Consider the following 15565-nt stretch of genomic DNA (forward strand, 5'->3'; position numbering starts at 1 on the left):
CAAGCAATAGACATGAATGGGTTTCAGAGAGCAGCTCTGCGCATGCTGCGTCCTATGTGGAGGGTCCTTACCTGTATTAAAAGCACTCACTCCCTTTTTTTATTTGTTAAACTGTATGCCAGTAATTTTTCAAAAATGTAGAAAAAGATAATGTTGGAATTGAGGTACATCTATTGTCAGGTTGTGACAGTAAAGTGTGAACACACAGCAGGTATTTTGGTGGCTAGGCTTATCACGCATGTGTTTTTAGGAGTTTCTCTTTTACGGCACAGACATCTGTGATTTACTAAGGTTTGCTGCACACGGTTTAGCAACTATAGGAACTTTAGTAAATTTAATACTGAAAAAACACCCATGAGTTATTTTGGTTTTGGGATTTCTGATAGTTGGAATGTCGATGTATTTGGAATGAGAGGGGGAACAATAGTAATTGGACTGTTATATAGTTCTTTTTTCTGCAATTTGAGGACTTAGTATCTTGCCCAACAAAACGTGGACGGAGCTGGGGATCGAACCACTCACCTTTTAATTAGTATAGTCTCTTCCAGTTACATCCAGTAACAGGCCAATTAATTACTTTGGACAATTTTCTTTCCTTCTTGTTTTTTTTAAATGTATAAAATGAATAAACTGGCCATGACTCTAAAATTCAGGGTCACAATAAATACTGAACCATGTGTGGTGCTGCACTCCTGCTGAGTTCCACTGTGACTCTAACAGGTGTAGAATTGATATGCGGTTGGACGGGACGTCTTCTGAACATGTTCTAAAATGCTATAATGTAGCTGTTACCTTCTTGAGCTTGCTCTGGTCGTCCTTATAGGTGATCATGAGAGCCAGAGCCAGGTCACCCTTCACTCGTCTAGTTCCTTCACATAGCAGAGGATGCTCTGCCTCGCTGACTGTGGTTTTCATACCTGCAGTCACAGAGGGTGGACACACAACAAGGGTTACAATTGAACATTTGTGGGAAACAGTGAGCAGGAAAAATAAGTAGTGAGGTTGGAGAAGAAGTTGCTGATGAACACTGAGAGGAACAAAACCAATCAATTGGTGAATAAATGTACCAAGTGCAGCAACAGCAGCCTCAAAACCCAGCTCCTCATCTCCAGGCATCTCATTGTTGCGGTTGCGGCTTGGTGGACGGGAACCTGTTGGAGACACAACTGCACAAAACAGTATGGAGAAAAGTGAAAGGGACATGAATTCAGTCAATCTGCTTTAAAATTCCACAGACTGTTACTAAAAAAAACGATATGAGCATCTTCGTTCATTCAACACAAAGCTTCATCGCTCAGTACACTACAAATAAAGCTGGTGGCCAAGAGATGTTCACTTTCACATTACATAGAAAAAGGGAATTTAACAGAATACTTAGAATTCTTTAGTCTTGTATTATTTATTTTTATTTTATTGTATTTGAATCAAGCTAAAAATCCTGCTTAAGTGATTAACAATTCCCCATCATTTCTGTCTCCATCACAACTGTCAAATAAAGGCAAAAAAGCTGAATACATATAATAAAACTAAAACCTTAGTATAAGGATTTGATTTAGACTTTTAAGAAAATATTTGATCTTCTTTGGGTAAGCAGCCATGAGACAATGGCATGGTTATCTTTACATCCCAAACATATATGACAAGAAAACTAGAATTGCTTTGACCATTTCAAGTGAAACACATGAAAACTACCATTAAAGTTAAGATTACCGGTGCATACCTGGGGTACACAGTACATCGAAGATGAAGCTGGCCAACATGAGAGGTAGCACAGGTCTGTAATCACAAAAGTTTCCATCCCGGAGCTGCTCTGCTCGCTCTCTGATGGCAGACATCTCTACCAGACCCAGAGGGATCTTCTTCAACAGAGCAACCACCTCTGACTCCTGGTAGGCCAGCTTCACCTGATTAGTCCAGACACATGAAGTCAGTGCATATGATACATTTACTTTTGTTTTAAAAGCTAAACTTTTAATTTGGTCCCAATGTTGATGAGCATTTTACCCCCAAATATTTTTTTTACTGATGAATGGTCATGACAATTTGCATATTAATAAAGGAACTGACTTCACAGCCCATTGATCATTCAGTGGTGCTGGTTTCACTCGTCGTGCAGATGTACTGTTTATAAGTTTGGGGAAACCTGCAGTCAGCAGAGACTGAAGAAGTCACCTGGATGACTGACGAAACGTTTCTCCCACTGAAAACTCTACGTCCAGATGAACAGAATCATCTTTTGGGAACTTTGATACAGTACTTTACATAACCATGATTTCTCTCACTTTACCCACAATTAAGCATACTGTATATGACTAAAATCACATTAACAGTACAATGTCTGGTCTGCTGGAGGCGGGCCACTGGAGCTGGTGACACCAACTGACTGAATAATGTCAAGAAGGCTGGCAATGTCAACTAGCTGCAGACTGCACGTTTGAAGCTGTAGTAGAAAGGATGTCACTGAACACTGTTATTTACTGATAATCCTGACTACCCTCTGCTGCCAGAGGAGCACCCTCTCTAACAGACTGATTCAACTCCACGGCACAAAGTGGCCAGACACAGGAAGTCTGTCAGACCATATGATATCACCCTATATATTACAATACATCTCTCTGGCAGTTATCAACCAGATATCATTTTATTATGACAATGAATATTATATGAGTAGTAAAAAAAAACAAATTCCCAAATTTGGGAAAAATGCAGTATTTTGGATTGAACACTTGTAAACCAAATTCTACAACCTGCCAATTCAATCAACTTTTAAGATGTTTTGTAGGTTAAGTGAAGATAAATAAAAGAATAAGGTTAAGGTAAATGAACTGCTGTTTATATAGTACTTTTGTACTCTACTGGAGCACTTTCATTCATAGAAAAACTTTTTGTTCGACGAAAAAGTGCTTTCCATCCAACACTGACACACATTCACACTTTGATCAACACACTGGGAGGAACTTTGTGTGTGTGTGTGTGTGTGTGTGTGTGTGTGTGTGTGTGTGTGTGTGTGTGTGTTATGAGTAAGTAAGAGTAAGTAAGAGTGAGTAAGAGTGAGTGAGAGAGAGAGAAGAGAGAGAGAGTAACACCTCTAGAGCTTTGGTAGATGCTGGTGGTCTCTGGAGTTCCAGTGAGAACATGCCAGTGTTGAAGGCCAGATTGTGGAGTTCCAGTCGCTCACTGAGAACTGTCAGGAGGAAGGCAGCTTTCGACAGTGTCTTAGTGGCTACCTGTGTCTGGCGGGTGGTTGACACCTTGCTCTTCTTCCCCTAACAAACAGGTAATGACAATGATTTTAGGAGATGAAATAATACAACTTTTAGCTAGTTAATTGCCAGTCATTTGGGCAACTGACACATTAACAGTTGTTATAAAGCAGACACGAGAAGAACCTGGTTGCTCTCATTCTTGAAGAACGCTTAATATTCAGGTGTACAGTTCAAGATGATGATTGATGAGATTGGAAGACAGACAATTTATCAGAGGGTCAGATGAGCTATCTGACATAGGAGAATGTGTTTCAGGGTAATGGGCACTGGGACTGTGTCTACCTTAGTCTGTGGCTGCTCCACTTTCAAATCTGGAGGGTTGGCCAAGAGGTCTCGAGCCAGCTCCACAGCCAGCCTGCATGCCTCGTTACTGTACCCATGTGCATGGAGGGCTTCAGCACATGCAAACAGCACCTGTACACAATAGTAGACTGATGACCTTTAACTGAAATCCTGGAGATTATATTAACCGTAACCATAGCTACTACCAGCTGTTTTTAGTGTATGTTAAGGAAGCTCCCAGATGGAAGAAACACCCACATAATTTCACACTATGAAACATTTGTTAATTCCACAGTTATTTGGAAATTTCAAACATATTTGATTCACAAAAGATCATGTTTAACGTGAGACATTTTACCATTTAATGAAAAATAGTAGTTAATTTTTATGTATTTATGTTTTAAGTTTTTTGATGGCAGCAACACATCACGAAAAAGTTGGGGCAGCCAACAAGAGGCTAGAAGGCTAGAGGAACATTTTGCAACTAACTAGGTTAATTGACAACGGGAGAATAATGTGATCAGATATAAGAAAAAGCATCTTCGAGAACCAGAATGTCTCAGAAGTAAAGACAGGCAGAGGGTCACTAATCTGCAAAGCTACTAGTGCAGCCAGCAGTACCCTTCAGCCTCCTAGCAGACATACCTATGGTATCAATATCAAAATCCTAGATAACATCCTGTCTAACTTATTGCATTCACAAGATTTTCAGGAAACATGAGATTTTTAGTAGACACACCTATGATATCAACATAAAATTCTTACTTGATATTGATGTTGCATAATGTACAATTATCTCAGTATCCACAATATATAGTATCATATTATATATAATATCATCAAAACACTTGATCAGTCTAGCAAAATCATAGTGTAAGGGACAAGGGTGATTTGAAAATCGTTTTAAATTCATTCTGGAATTTAGATTAAAATTCATTTCTGGCTCCAGGCTTAAAAGGAGGGTGAGCACCCATCTTGTTATTAGTGGTTGCTTCAGTTCAGCCAGAACTCTGATGGTATGGGGGTGTTAAACATTAGGCACTTTTGCAAAGGCATGAAAAGTGCAACTGTTTTTGTGTTAGTTAAGTGGTGTATGTTTATGTTGGTAACTTCAGGGGATACACAAACCTTTTTACAACTGCTTGCGTATGCCAATATATATATATAATATCTTAGCAGACATTATCATTTTAAAAGTTCTTCCAAATGCCAACTTATCAATGAAGTCCCAGTGTTTAATCTTTAAATCTTTTGTGACTGAACGATGTAACCACAACACACTGGGCCTTATTTTTTAAAATGGCAAAGGATTATTATTAACCTCTGATGTTCAACAAATCTACATGAGTGCAGAAAAAAAAAAATCATAGATTTGCTGGCTCTAATTGTAAGATGCTTTCATTCAAAAAGAGAAACTGACATACTGTAAAAAGTTATCTTAAAAGCTAATCTTGAGTTTATTGGACAGGCTAGCTTACTTATAGTCATGAATTTCTAACCTCTCAAGTTTAGATATTTTGTTAATTTAAGAAAGTCTACAAAGTGTAATTTTACTGTACTGGTAGATAACTATGTATTTTTGCACATCCTTGTATCGAATGTTTATTTCATGCTCTTACTTTCGCAGTGAACTGCTTTCCTTTGTTGTTGAGTTTCCATGGTTAAAACTGTGTCTTTGGACTTACTTACCTCCATGCGTCCCTCCTGCTCCAGTGGTTTGATCCCTGCAAAGATGTCTGGCTCCTCCTCCTGATGGTTGTCAGCTAGCTGTCTGTCTACACCCTCTTCTGAGGCAGCACTCAGATAGTATGCCTGGTAGTCATCTTCACCCACAGCTTCTCCTTCAGCAGCTCCACGTACAGCTTCTGCTCCTTGAGGAGCTGCTCCACCTACCACTCCTGCTCCACTTCCTGCTACTGCTGCAGCAGACACCAACTCTTTGCAGCCCAGCACTGGCTTAGAAGATGTTTGAGGGGTGCCTGATCTCACTGCAACTGCTGAAATTAAAGGCTGGTTACTACCAGCTGAATCTACATCTTCATCTCTGTTTAGTGCAGGCTCCACCTCGGCTTCCTTTTCTGCTGTGCTGGGCATGCCCACAACTATCACTCCATTCTCTTTCAAAGGGAAACAAGGTGGAGCAGACTCTGCAGCAGCAATTGCTGCAGAGTCATGGCTGCTGTGCTTGGTTTCAAAAATCTTGCTCCCTCCACTGTTGCACTTCCGTGAATCTCGAAGCAGCGGACTTGGAGAGGGCAACATCTCTGGTGGTGGTGGGAGAAACTCAAAAGTGTTACTAGCCTCAGCCCCCAAAGCCAGATTGCAGCCGTCATCAAGACTGAGCTCTGCCAAGTCTGGCTCCAAGGAGCTATCTTCACTACTAGTTCTGCGTTTGGCACTTGTATGCTTACTACTTCCTAATCCTCCACCTCCACCACCACCACCAGGTCCTCCTCCAGTTGCCCCCTTCCCACCTCCCTGAGTCAGTTTCAACTTCCCTCCAGAGGAGGAACCCGGCCCTTTGTACATGCACTTTCCTCCTCCATCTTCTAGGGATAGTGAGACACCCCCTCCCAGTCGAACAAGCATCCCTCCACCTCCACTCACTGACAGACCCTTCCTCTTGGTCAGAATGGTCTCCTTTGGTCGCACTGCTACCTCCTGTTGTGTGGAGTTACTATTTGCCCTGCCTTTATACTCTCCTGCAGGTCCGCCTTCAGCTCTAGCCCCTGATTCAGAAGAGTCAACACCACCTCCTGCAGGCGACTTGATTCCTCTCTGGTGCAGCATTGCCCTGGACCAGCAGAACGTGGCACTCTTCTTATCTGCACTGCAGTAGGTAATGCCATCCAATGGGTAGGCCACCTCCCAGTTGAAATAGCAGGACTCCACAGCAGGTTTAAAGCCTTGAAACAGTTTATCCAGGGACTTGCGATGCTGTCCCCGCTTCACTATCTCTATAACTTTCAGGTGCCACTGCCTCAGCTGACCGGCCAGTTCCAAACGCCTAGAAGAGAATGTCCATAGTCTTTATATTTCACATGAATTGCTACTTCATATTCACTGCCACCCTGAATATGTAGTTTAACACAATTAGTGATAAATGTGCTAGCAGAGGCTATTTTTATAATGGAATTTATACTGCATGAGTAAATTCTGTGACAGTTGAACCAATCCATGACCAGTATGTAGCACGGTGTCTGTGGTCTGACCTGCAGGGGCTCATAGTGGGGTCGAGCACTGCCAGCCTCCAAAGAACCACCATCTCATCACACATGCTTGCACAGGCATGAGCGGCTACTTCCGACTGTCCGTTGCTCCGGCCAGTATGGCCACTAGCACTGCTGTGTGACGCTGATGTGCGAACGCTATACCACCAGCTGATGATCTGAATAGACACAGACAAGTGTGTGTGAAAATCAGTGTAATGTGTACATAATGATTTCATACCAAATATATGAAATGTACATCCCTGTTTCCAAAGAATGTTGGGTGCTGTGAAAATTCATATCCTATCCTTTATGCATAGGATATACAGTGGCTTGCAAAAGTATTCGGCCCCCTTGAACTTTTCCACATTTTGTCACATTACAGCCACAAACATGAATCAATTTTACTGGAATTCCACGTGAAAGACCAATACAAAGTGGTGTACACGTGAGAAGTGGAACGAAAATCATACATGATTCCAAACATTTTTTACAAATAAATAACTGAAAAGTGGGGTGTGCGTAATTATTCAGCCCCCTGAGTCAATACTTTGTAGAACCACCTTTTGCTGCAATTCCAGCTGCCAGTCTTTTAGGGTCTGTCTCTACCAGCTTTGCACATCTAGAGACTGAAATCCTTGCCCATTCTTCTTTGCAAAACAGCTCCAGCTCAGTCAGATTAGATGGACAGCGTTTGTGAACAGCAGTTTTCAGATCTTGCCACAGATTCTTGATTGGATTTAGATCTGGACTTTGACTGGGCCATTCTAACACATGGATATGTTTTGTTTTAAACCATTCCATTGTTGCCCTGGCTTTATGTTTAGGGTCGTTGTCCTGCTGGAAGGTGAACCTCCGCCCCAGTCTCAAGTCTTTTGCAGACTCCAAGAGGTTTTCTTCCAAGATTGCCCTGTATTTGGCTCCATCCATCTTCCCATCAACTCTGACCAGCTTCCCTGTCCCTGCTGAAGAGAAGCACCCCCAGAGCATGATGCTGCCACCACCATATTTGACAGCGGGGATGGTGTGTTCAGAGTGATGTGCAGTGTTAGTTTTCCGCCACACATAGCGTTTTGCATTTTGGTCAAAAAGTTCCATTCTGGTCTCATCTGACCAGAGCACCTTCTTCCACATGTTTGCTGTGTCCCCCACATGGCTTGTGGCAAACTGCAAATAGGACTTCTTATGGTTTTCTGTTAACAGTGGCTTTCTTCTTGCCACTCTTCCATAAAGGCCAACTTTGTGCAGTGCACGACTAATAGTTGTCCTATGGACAGATTCCCCCACCTGAGCTGTAGATCTCTGCAGCTCGTCCAGAGTCACCATGGGCCTCTTGGCTGCATTTCTGATCAGCGCTCTCCTTGTTCGGCCTGTGAGTTTAGGTGGACGGCCTTGTCTTGGTAGGTTATACAGTTGTGCCATACTCCTTCCATTTCTGAATGATTGCTTGAACAGTGCTCCGTGGGATGTTCAAGGCTTGGGAAATCTTTTTGTAGCCTAAGCCTGCTTTAAATTTCTCAACAACTTTATCTCTGACCTGTCTGGTGTGTTCTTTGGACTTCATGGTGTTGTTGCTCCCAATATTCTCTGAGACAACCTCTGAGGCCGTCACAGGGCAGTTGTGGAGCTGTTTTGCAAAGAAGAATGGGCAAGAATTTCAGTCTCTAGATGTGCAAAGCTGGTAGAGACATACCCTAAAAGACTGGCAGCTGTAATTGCAGCAAAAGGTGGTTCTACAAAGTATTGACTCAGGGGGCTGAATAATTACACACACCCCACTTTTCAGTTATGTATTTGTAAAAAATGTTTGGAATCATGTATGATTTCCGTTCCACTTTTCACATGTACACCACTTTGTATTGGTCTTTCACGTGGAATTCCAATAAAATTGATTCATGTTTGTGGCTGTAATGTGACAAAATGTGGAAAAGTTCAAGGGGGCCGAATACTTTTGCAAGCCACTGTATGCAGCATTTTAAATGATGCAACTCAGGAACGGTAAACTTTAAAAAAAAAAAAAAAAGTGCCAATTATGAATTTAAGTCATTAAATTTTAGAAAAACCAGGATACAGGCTACCGTGTTGCATCAGCTCCTCCTTTAACAACCCTGTGTACGCATTTAGGCACAGAGGAGACCAGCTGCTATGGTTTTGAGTGATTTTTTCCATCCTTTCCAAATACAGATTTTAGAGGCATTGGGCGTCTTTTGTCTTATTTTTTGTTTCATAATGTGCCAAATGTTTGGCTGGACACAGGACAGCCTAGTGCCCCAACTCTTACTACAGAGTCATACTGTTATACATGAAGAGAATGCGGTTTTTCCTAATTTCTAAAGCAAGAAAAGGCATCTTTGGACTGCCTTCTCTGGAGCAGTATGTTGCCATCAAGATATAGCCTGATGAAAATGTGATATTTACAATTCAGTTGAGTTTATTTGTAGTCTTGTTCTACTTTGAGGACTACTTTTTTAAAAAAAGGAAAATTGCAAAGGCTTCACAGACTTTTTTCCTTTAACAGTACATTAAAAGTAAGGGTCCCATGTCTCAATCTTCTATTCTTTGTACTGGGTTACTTTCATCTTTTGGAGGTCATCTCAGAGTAATGACCAATATACCTGTTCGTAGGTGAGGCACTGTTCAGTGAGAATCTCCAGCAGTGGGGCAGCATTGCTGTCTCGCCTCTTAAACATCTCCCTGACAATGGACAGAAGGTTCCAGATGCCTTCTGGCTCTCTACCCCTCAAAGGTCGCAACAGACATGCCCATTCAGCAGCTGCTGGTGGCTCAGTGGATGACAGGTACATGGAGTTTACGTCACTGAGGATAACACAAGTAGTGCTGGTTTAGGCAAAGTAACGCTGAGGTACATTTACTAAAAAACAAACTATATCCAGTAAAAGATTTACTGTAGCACTTTCACGCCAACACTACGTCATATGCATATGAGTCATGAAGGGTAATCATGTGTGACGAGTCACGCCTACCTGAAAACAACAGGTGAAGGCCCACAGAACTTGTGTAGAGTCTTTTTGATGTTGTCACTGAGGGTTGACTCATCCAAATACCAGGTGCTCTGGTCCGATGCTGAAGGGCCTGCTGTTGGATCTACAAAAATAAATTGTGCAGAAATAATTTAACCTTAAGAAAAAACATCTACTCTACACAATAAACTACAAAAGTCTTTGCTTTTCCATTAACATTAAACGGCATCAGAGTTCCCCATGAAAAGAAAATGTGGAGCAGTCATGGTTTTAAAGAAATGCTTTCATTTCTCCAAGAATAGTCTAAAGAGCTTGGAAAGAAAAGCGTCTGGACTTCTTTAAGTTTCTTGAAAATGTTTCACCTCTCATCTGAGAAGCTTTTTTCACTTCTAAGACCAATTGGTGGAGAGTCACAGATTTTTAAGCCCTACTGGGAGTGTCCCTAAGAATGTCGTGGACCCCCTATTTTTCCTCTGCCTAATCACACGAGCCAAGGTGTGAAAACCGGTGTGGGTCACAATCAGCCAGGGTTTTGGGTGTGAGACCTTGTCCTAGGTGAAGGGAGCCACCAGGCTGAAGAAGGAGTCCTATCGGGCTTGGTTAGCCTGTGGGACTCCGGAGGCAGCCGACAGGTATCGACAGGCCAAGCGGAATGCGGCTCGGGCAGTGGCTGAAGCAAAAACTCGGGTGTGGGAGGAGTTCGGAGAGGCCATGGAAAAAGACTTTCAGACTGCCTCGAAGAGATTCTGGCAAACCGTTAGGCGTCTCAGGAGGGGAAAGCGGTGCTCTAACTGCACTGTGTATAGTGCTGGCGGAGCGCTGCTGACGTCGACTGGGAAAATTGTCAGGCGGTGGAAGGAATACTTCGAGGACCTCCTTAATCCCACTGACACGTCTTCCGAGGAGGAAGCAGAGTCTGGGGATGAGGGGAATGACCCGCCAATTTCCGGGGGCGAGGTCACTGAGGCAGTTAAACAACTCCTTGGTGGGAGAGCCCCTGGTGTTGATGAGGTCCGCCCCGAGTTCCTGAAGGCTCTGGACGTTGTAGGGCTGTCCTGGTTGACACGCCTCTACAATGTTGCGTGGAGATCAGGGGCAGTACCCCTGGACTGGCAGACCGGGGTGGTGGTCCCCATCTTTAAGAAGGGAGACCGGAGGGTGTGTTCCAACTACAGGGGGATCACACTCCTCAGCCTCCCTGGGAAAGTCTATGCCAGGGTGCTGGAAAGGAGAGTTCGTCCGCTAGTCGAACCTCGGATACAGGAGGAACAATGCGGTTTTCATCCTGGTCGCGGAAAACTGGACCAGCTCTTTATCCTCTCAAGGATACTTGAGGGTGCATGGGAGTTTGCCCAACCAGTCTACATGTGTTTTGTGGACTTGGAGAAGGCATTCGACCGTGTCCCTTGGGGTGTCCTGTGGGAGGTGTTGCGGGAGTATGGGGTGTCTGGCCCATTGCTACGGGCCATTCGATCCCTATACAACCGTTGCAAGAGTTTGGTTTGCATTGCCGGCAATAAGTCGGACTCGTTCCCAGTGGGTGATGGGCTCCGCCAGGGCTGCCCTTTGTCACTGGTTCTGTTCATAATTTTTATGAACAGGATTTCTAGGCGCAGCCAAGTGGCGGAGGGCTTTCACTTCGGTGGCCTCAGAATCTCATCTCTGCTTTTTGCGGATGATGTGGTTCTGTTGGCTTCATCGGGTGAAGGCCTCCAGCTCGCACTGGAACGGTTCGCAGCCGAGTGTGAAGCAGCGGGAATGAGGATCAGCACCTCCAAATCTGAGGCCATGGTTCTCAGCCAGAAAAGGGTGGAGTGCCCACTCCGGGTCGGGGATGAGTTCCTGCCTCAAGTGGAGGAGTTCAAGTATCTCGGGGTCTTGTTCGCGAGTGATGGGAGAAGGGAGCCGGAGATCGACAGACGGATTGGTGCTGCGGCTGCAGCGATGCGGACGCTGCACCGGTCCGTCGTGGTGAAGAGGGAGCTGAGTGTAAAAGCGAAGCTCTCAATTTACCGGTCGATCTACGTCCCTACCCTCACCTATGGCCATGAGCTGTGGGTAGTGACCGAAAGAACAAGATTGCGGATACAAGCGGCAGAAATGAGCTTCCTCCGAAGGGTGGCTGGCCTCTCCCTTAGAGATAGGGTGAGAAGTTCGGCCATCCGGAAGGGGCTCAGAGTAGAGCCGCTGCTCCTCCACATCAAAAGGAGCCAGTTGAGGTGGTTCTGGCATCTGACAAGGATGCCTCCTGGGTGAGGTGTTCCAGGCATGTCCCACCGGGAGGAGGCCCCGGGGCAGACCCAGGACACGCTGGAGAGATTATATCTCTCAGCTGCCCTGGGAACGCCTTGGTGTTCCCCCGGATAAGCTGGAGGAGGTGGCTGGGGAGAGGGAGGTCTGGGCTTCTCTGCTTAGGCTGCTGCCCCCGCGACCCGGCCTCGGATAAAGCGGATGAAGATGGATGGATGGATGGACCTTGTCCTACCCGATCATGTGACTTACTGAGACCAAATGACCCAAGATGTGATGGCTACTCTTTCAAACTATCCGTCTTCCCTGTTCAAAAAGTGGACATTAGCATCTTCTAAAGAGCGATCTTTGTCCTTTAGATGCAGATGGACCGCCGACTCTTGTCCTGTCGAGGTGGCTCTTGTGTGGCTGGGTCTGAAGTACACTGGGATGTCGTGTTTGGAGAAGTCTCTCCTGAGATTCTCTGATAAACCTCCTCCATAAGGGATGACAATGTTGTTCCGTTTGTCCTTCTGATCCTCCCTAGTTGGTGTCTGATCTTCTTTTCTGTGCATCTTTACTGACTTGATGAAAGCTCAGTTAGGATAACCACAGAGCTTTCTGAGACAGCTTTTTAAGAGCTTTCTTTACACGTTTACGTTCCTTCTTTTTCCCTTCTGGCTTCTCCCAACCAATTGCTCTTAGAACTGAAAAAGCTTCTCGGATGAGAGGCGAAATGTCTTCAAGAAACTTAAAGACATCACAAAGTTTACGTGAGTGCAGCCTCAGATTTTTCAAATGCTGTTTGTTTAGCAATCTGATACTGAACCTGGAGCTCCACACACAGTGTTGATGGCAGTGGACTGTGAGGATAGCAACTCATCCAGGAGTCGCTGGGCTGTGGGCAGGATCTGAAGAGAAATAATTGAATGCATTTTCTTTAATCATTTGGTTTATAGAGGTCATAAATAGCTTAAGATATGAATGATACCTGCTGAGGCAGCTCACTGATGAGGTACTGGGCAAACTTTTGAAGCTGGTCTCTCTGCAGCCTGGACAAAGACTCAGAAACTGGAGCCCTAAGACACACTGCTGATGCCTACACACACACAGACACACACACCATTTTTATTTAGGTATTTTTAATGGGGATTGTAAACAGAAAGAAGTAAACAGATCAAATGTAGGAAAAGCATTGCATTAATAGGTCCTTTAGTCAGTAGCTGTCCCAAGAAGCTACATTGCTGGTGTATTTGCATCCTTCCTGAAGGAGAATATTCAGCCATCAGTTCACGCCCTGAAACTCAAGCTCATTTGGTTTATACAGTAAGACGAAAATCTTCTATTCCGGCTGAATTAAAACACTTCTGCAAAGAAAAGTGGGCAAATTTTTTAAATCAGTAATGTGAAAGACTGATGGTCCGTTCTCACAAACACATATTTCCATCAGGAGTTCCTGGGCAGGTAAAATGACAATTACAAACACAAACCCACAAAAAATGATCATAATCAAAAAAACAACTTATACTAATACAAATGTAGTTGACTATTCAATGTAATAACAACAATACTAAATTAGCTAAAATAGTCTAATATTAAAGTTAGTTTGATGATCTGAGAATGCAAGGGTTACAAATAAGATTTAAAGAAAATAAATCAAGACAGATGAAAAACACTTTTTCGTAGCACTACATGACTATATTTTTATCATCCATTCACCATTTTTCAAAATGACTGAATGCAATGACAGGCACCACATCCTTTGCTCAAGCTAGATCTTGATCTTAGTAGGTGATGCATGCTTGTGAAATATCCATAAGCTGTTCACAGCCAAGACAAGTATCCTCTGAAATGGAAAACTGTCACTGATCAGTCATGTGGGCAGTCAGAAAAAAAGTCAGATGACATGCGGAGGAATATTTTTTAAGACAACTGATGAAGAGGTTTTCCAGGATATCTCCATCAGCTGGGTACTACAATACCAATTACCTTTTAAAAAGGTAAGTGTATTCATCTTGTTTGATTTTTTCCTACCATCATTTCACAAGAATTCCTTTATATTTTCTCCTTTTTTAAGGAAAAACAAAGAGAAAGACAGGAAATATGGAGAGACAGAGACAGTGTAGTGCCAGGGTTCAAACTAGAGATCTGCTGCTTTACGCATGCACATGAATTCGGTATGTGTTCCAACCACAAAGTTATTGGTTTACCCCTCAAATACCTGAATATTAACAAAAACTTACATTGTGGATCCTGAAGAGACAGAGTGCCACCACATGGGCACACCACTTGGCTCCTGCACCACAGGTACAGCTGCAGGAGGTGATGCGACAGCGATCAAACATGACCGCCACGTTGTAGGCTCCTTTAGACTGACTGGACTGAGTGGAGACTACTGTAGCACTGAGATGAAAGCCTTGTAAACAAAAACAGAAAAAACTAAATCAGCAAAGACAACAATGAGTTGGAAATAGAAACAAGTGCATTTCTTTAATTGGAAATTATATTTTATTTAAAAGTGTCTGACAAAATGTTTTTTTTTAAATATTTAGTAGTCTTTTATTTAATATAGCTCTTTTGTGCAAAAGGTTTGTAATCTTACAACGATTAACTTCCAGACCAAAATATTCTCTCCCACAAAAAAACAAAAGGCATTGTTTGAAGTTTTTCCGATAATTTCTAATCCATGTCATCACACAACACATTTGTACAAAGTCCTAATAGTAATAAATAAGAAGATGCCTCAAATTCAGACCAAGCCACAGTTGCCACATTTATTTCCTCATTATTTTGAAAAAACAAATCTTGTGGGTGTATGGTCCATGTAACTTTTTGACTCCCGCAACAAAAGAAAAGTCCCTATAGGTGGGTTTAGGGTTAGCCTAGCCTAGCTAACTAGCGAATTATATATTTTGTGGCTTCCACCAAGAGTCAGTAAAACGATCATGATATAGGGGCACAAATTTAGGATTAAAGTATGTAAACTTTTAATCATGAGCAGAATATGACCATTTTAACTTTCCATCCATCCATTCGCTTCTGCTCATCCTTTTCAGGGTCGCGGGGGGGGCTAGAGTGTATCCCAGCTGTCTTAGAGTGAGAGGCGGGGTACACCCTGGACAGGTCGCCAGTCTGTCACAGGGCTAACACACAGAGACAGACAACCATTCACACTCGCATTCACACCTATGGGCAATTGAGTGTTTCCAATTAACCTATCCCCACTAACTGCATGTCTTTGGACTGTGGGAGGAAGCCGTAGTACCCGGAGAGAACCCACGCAAACTCCACACAGAAAGACCCCAGCTTGATGGTGGAACTGGACTCAGGACCTTCTTGTTGTGAGGCAACAGTGCTAACCACCGTGCTGCCAACCAGCACCTTAACCTACTCTGCATGGTACATATCAAAAGTATTTGTCATTAAAAGGTGGATGCGTGTGCACAGCAAACTGCTTTGTAGAGAAACAACTTAACAGGCCCTATATAGGTGAAAAACAACAAAACAAACAAAACAAAATTTCAACATTTAATGTGGTATTTGGAAGATTTGCAGTTAAACACAGTATAAATAATTTGGGAATTGTTTTTAGATATTA

General features: G+C 43.3%; 2 protein-coding genes across 12 annotated transcripts in view; one reads left to right on the plus strand and one right to left on the minus strand.

Annotated features, from left to right (window-relative positions):
- Positions 1–15565, plus strand: part of rasgrp3 (RAS guanyl releasing protein 3 (calcium and DAG-regulated)) — a 562943-nt gene that overhangs the window by 410545 nt on the left and 136833 nt on the right. The gene's annotated exons all lie outside the window — the stretch shown is intronic.
- The window catches only part of zswim8 (zinc finger, SWIM-type containing 8), a 58015-nt gene that overhangs the window by 23437 nt on the left and 19013 nt on the right, over positions 1–15565 (minus strand). For both annotated transcript variants that reach the window (XM_025897303.1, XM_013267701.3), the window contains exons 5-16: positions 14211–14383; positions 12959–13066; positions 12797–12878; positions 9742–9862; positions 9373–9574; positions 6761–6936; positions 5238–6555; positions 3549–3680; positions 3087–3266; positions 1721–1904; positions 1068–1166; positions 793–917 (exon numbers count right to left, since the gene is read on the minus strand). In XM_025897303.1, the coding sequence (XP_025753088.1) occupies positions 793–917; positions 1068–1166; positions 1721–1904; positions 3087–3266; positions 3549–3680; positions 5238–6555; positions 6761–6936; positions 9373–9574; positions 9742–9862; positions 12797–12878; positions 12959–13066; positions 14211–14383 (2900 nt within the window). The remainder of the gene's footprint in view (positions 1–792; positions 918–1067; positions 1167–1720; positions 1905–3086; positions 3267–3548; positions 3681–5237; positions 6556–6760; positions 6937–9372; positions 9575–9741; positions 9863–12796; positions 12879–12958; positions 13067–14210; positions 14384–15565) is intronic.

The sequence above is a fragment of the Oreochromis niloticus genome, linkage group LG13 (genome assembly GCF_001858045.2).
Source record: "Oreochromis niloticus isolate F11D_XX linkage group LG13, O_niloticus_UMD_NMBU, whole genome shotgun sequence".
In the NCBI taxonomy this organism is placed as follows: domain Eukaryota; kingdom Metazoa; phylum Chordata; class Actinopteri; order Cichliformes; family Cichlidae; genus Oreochromis; species Oreochromis niloticus.